Source organism: Octopus bimaculoides, chromosome 3 (assembly GCF_001194135.2).
Source record: "Octopus bimaculoides isolate UCB-OBI-ISO-001 chromosome 3, ASM119413v2, whole genome shotgun sequence".
NCBI lineage: Eukaryota > Metazoa > Mollusca > Cephalopoda > Octopoda > Octopodidae > Octopus > Octopus bimaculoides.
This window is the reverse complement of record NC_068983.1, coordinates 123,679,153-123,681,763: the sequence shown is the minus strand read 5'-3', so window position 1 is coordinate 123,681,763 and position 2,611 is coordinate 123,679,153. Positions and strand designations below refer to the sequence as shown.

The window sequence follows — 2,611 nt, the reverse complement described above, 5'->3', positions numbered from 1 at the left end:
ATATGGTTGAGGAGGGTATTGGATTTAACCAAACCCCGGAGGATACAGGTAATACCGAGTAAGTGCTGTATACCGATTAGTTTGCCCCAATCGTTGTATGAACAGGATTGGGTATTATAAGTCGTGTATTAGCGTGTGTATATGTAAATATATAAAAACAAAAGGATATATATATTTACATATATATATATATGCAAAATGTGAGAAAGCAAAAGCAAAAGGTGGAGACTTTCAGATGATGAATTTTTAAGTATAAATATATAGATATTAATATTAATAGGTTCAACTTACACAGAATAAAAACTACAAAGAAAATTAAAGGGGTGGAAGAACATGTATAAGTATATATATATATATAGACACACACACACACACACATGTATATATCACATGTATACACACACACACACACACACACACATATACTCATATATATATATATATATATATATACAACACACACACACACACTCATATATATATATATAACACACACACACACACATGAAACATAAATAACGGTGATAAGTCATAGTTTTCAAATATAAAAATATGAAATAGGAACATACCTGAGTGTATATTATCCAAATGACAACTGTAAATATGATGTCAAATGTTGCAATCAAACAGAAGGTACGTCTGACGGGAGACATTTTGCCATCAGGTCCCTCAGCCCCGACTTCAGCTTCGACACTGGTAGTTGCAAAATTAGACATACTGGAAGAAAACATTTTTAAGTTAGTTGTCATAATTACTGAACTCAGAGTTGTCAAGCTGGCAGAATTGTTAACATGCTGGACAAAATGTTAGTGGTATTTCCTTTAGCTGGGTGTTGATGTACTTACTTTATACTTGTAAGCACAAGGCTATATATTTTAAGTTGAGTCGATTGTCATCTTTGACTGATACCTATTTCATAATCACTGATAAGATAAAAAACAAAACAAAAAACAAAAACTGATATAATTTGGACATGAAATGTGAAGTCACATGATCAAATACTACAAAGTAATTGGTTGGACATTCTACTCATAATGATTCTTTCAAATTTTGACAGAAGGCTGGCAATTTCAGGTAAGGGAGTTTGTTGATTACATCAATCCTAGAATTTGACTGACATACTTATTTTATTGACCTTGAAAGGATGAAAGACAAAAATCAAGCACGACAGAATTTGAACTCAGAATGTAAAGAACTGGAAGAAATATCACTAAGTATTTTGTCCAACTCACATTACTACCAGCTTGCAGCAGCAGCAACAACAGCAATAATAATGATGATGATTTCTTTAAACAAATATAGCAACAATAGTGACAACAACACTAAGTAGCAGCAGTTTTATCATAAACGTTTTGATGAGTATTCTCAGTGTATTTTTATATATCAAATCTAAATCTAAATCAAATTTTTCCTTATCAGACTTAATTTTCTTGTGATACAATGGTCCTATTATCTTCATTTAGCATACTCACCAAATAAAAATAAATAATATATAAATTAATATCTATCTTCCCACTAGTCATATAAAATCGATTTCAAAAATCATTTCCTTACTTGTGATATAAATAAGAGTGCATTTTGCACTAAAATGCCAATATGAGAGTTTCTCTCAAGTTATCTACTGCAGTATAGTTTGTTCTAACAGAACATCTATGTTTAAATGGGAATAAATATTACCTCTCAGTATTAATACTGCCTCTGTTGCTAATATATATATATCTTTATTACAACTTTTATTAAAGATTTTAAAATATATATATCAATAAAGAATAAAAAGTTTTGAATGGTACAACAATGCACTATAATAAAAAAATGGATTATATACCTGTTGTAATTTAGTTATCCATAGTCCGATGATATTTCGGAATACAATTCCTTCTTCAGATATTCTTAGATGGAGTCTCTGCTATAAACCATTTTCCAATGGCTTTTCTTTTTTCGAAATATCATCGGACTATACATAACTAAATTACAACAGGTATATAGTCCATTTTTTGTATTATAGTACATTGTTGTACCATTCAAAACTTTTTATTCTTTACAAACAATACACAATGCTTCAAGCAAACTACAATACTCTCCTATATATATCAAATATTTGTATTAAAAAGTATCCAGTTCACACTGAAAAGTGATTGGCATTTGGAAGGGAATCCAGCTGTAAAAACCAATCCAAAACAGACCTCACCAGTGCTGGTGCCACGTAAAAAGTACTGGCCACTCTGTAAGATGATTGGTGTTAGGAAGAGCATCCAGACATAAGAAATCATGCCAAAACAGGCAGTGAAGACTGATGCAGTCTTCTGGCTTGCTAGCTCCTGTCAAACCATCCAACTTATGCTAGCATGGATGAAGATGATGATGACATATACTCTTTTACTTCTTTTAGTCATTTGACTGTGGCCATGCTGGAGCACCGCCTTTAGTCGAGCAAATTGACCCCAGGACTCATTCTTTGTAAGCCTAGTACTTATTCTATCGGTCTCATTTGCCAAACTGCTAAGTTACGGGGATGTAAACACACCACCATCGGTTGTAAAGCGATGTTGGAGTGACAAACACACACACAAACATATATATATATATATATATATATCATCATCATCATCAT

General features: G+C 31.9%; 1 protein-coding gene across 5 annotated transcripts in view; it reads right to left on the bottom strand.

Moving 5' to 3' along the window:
- LOC106880342 (stAR-related lipid transfer protein 3) overlaps positions 1 to 2,611 on the bottom strand; it is a 68,701-nt gene that overhangs the window by 24,281 nt on the left and 41,809 nt on the right. For all 5 annotated transcript variants that reach the window (XM_014930224.2, XM_052966535.1, XM_052966534.1 and 2 more), the window contains one exon: positions 570 to 717. In XM_014930224.2, coding sequence (XP_014785710.1) covers positions 570 to 717 — 148 coding nt within the window. The remainder of the gene's footprint in view (positions 1 to 569; positions 718 to 2,611) is intronic.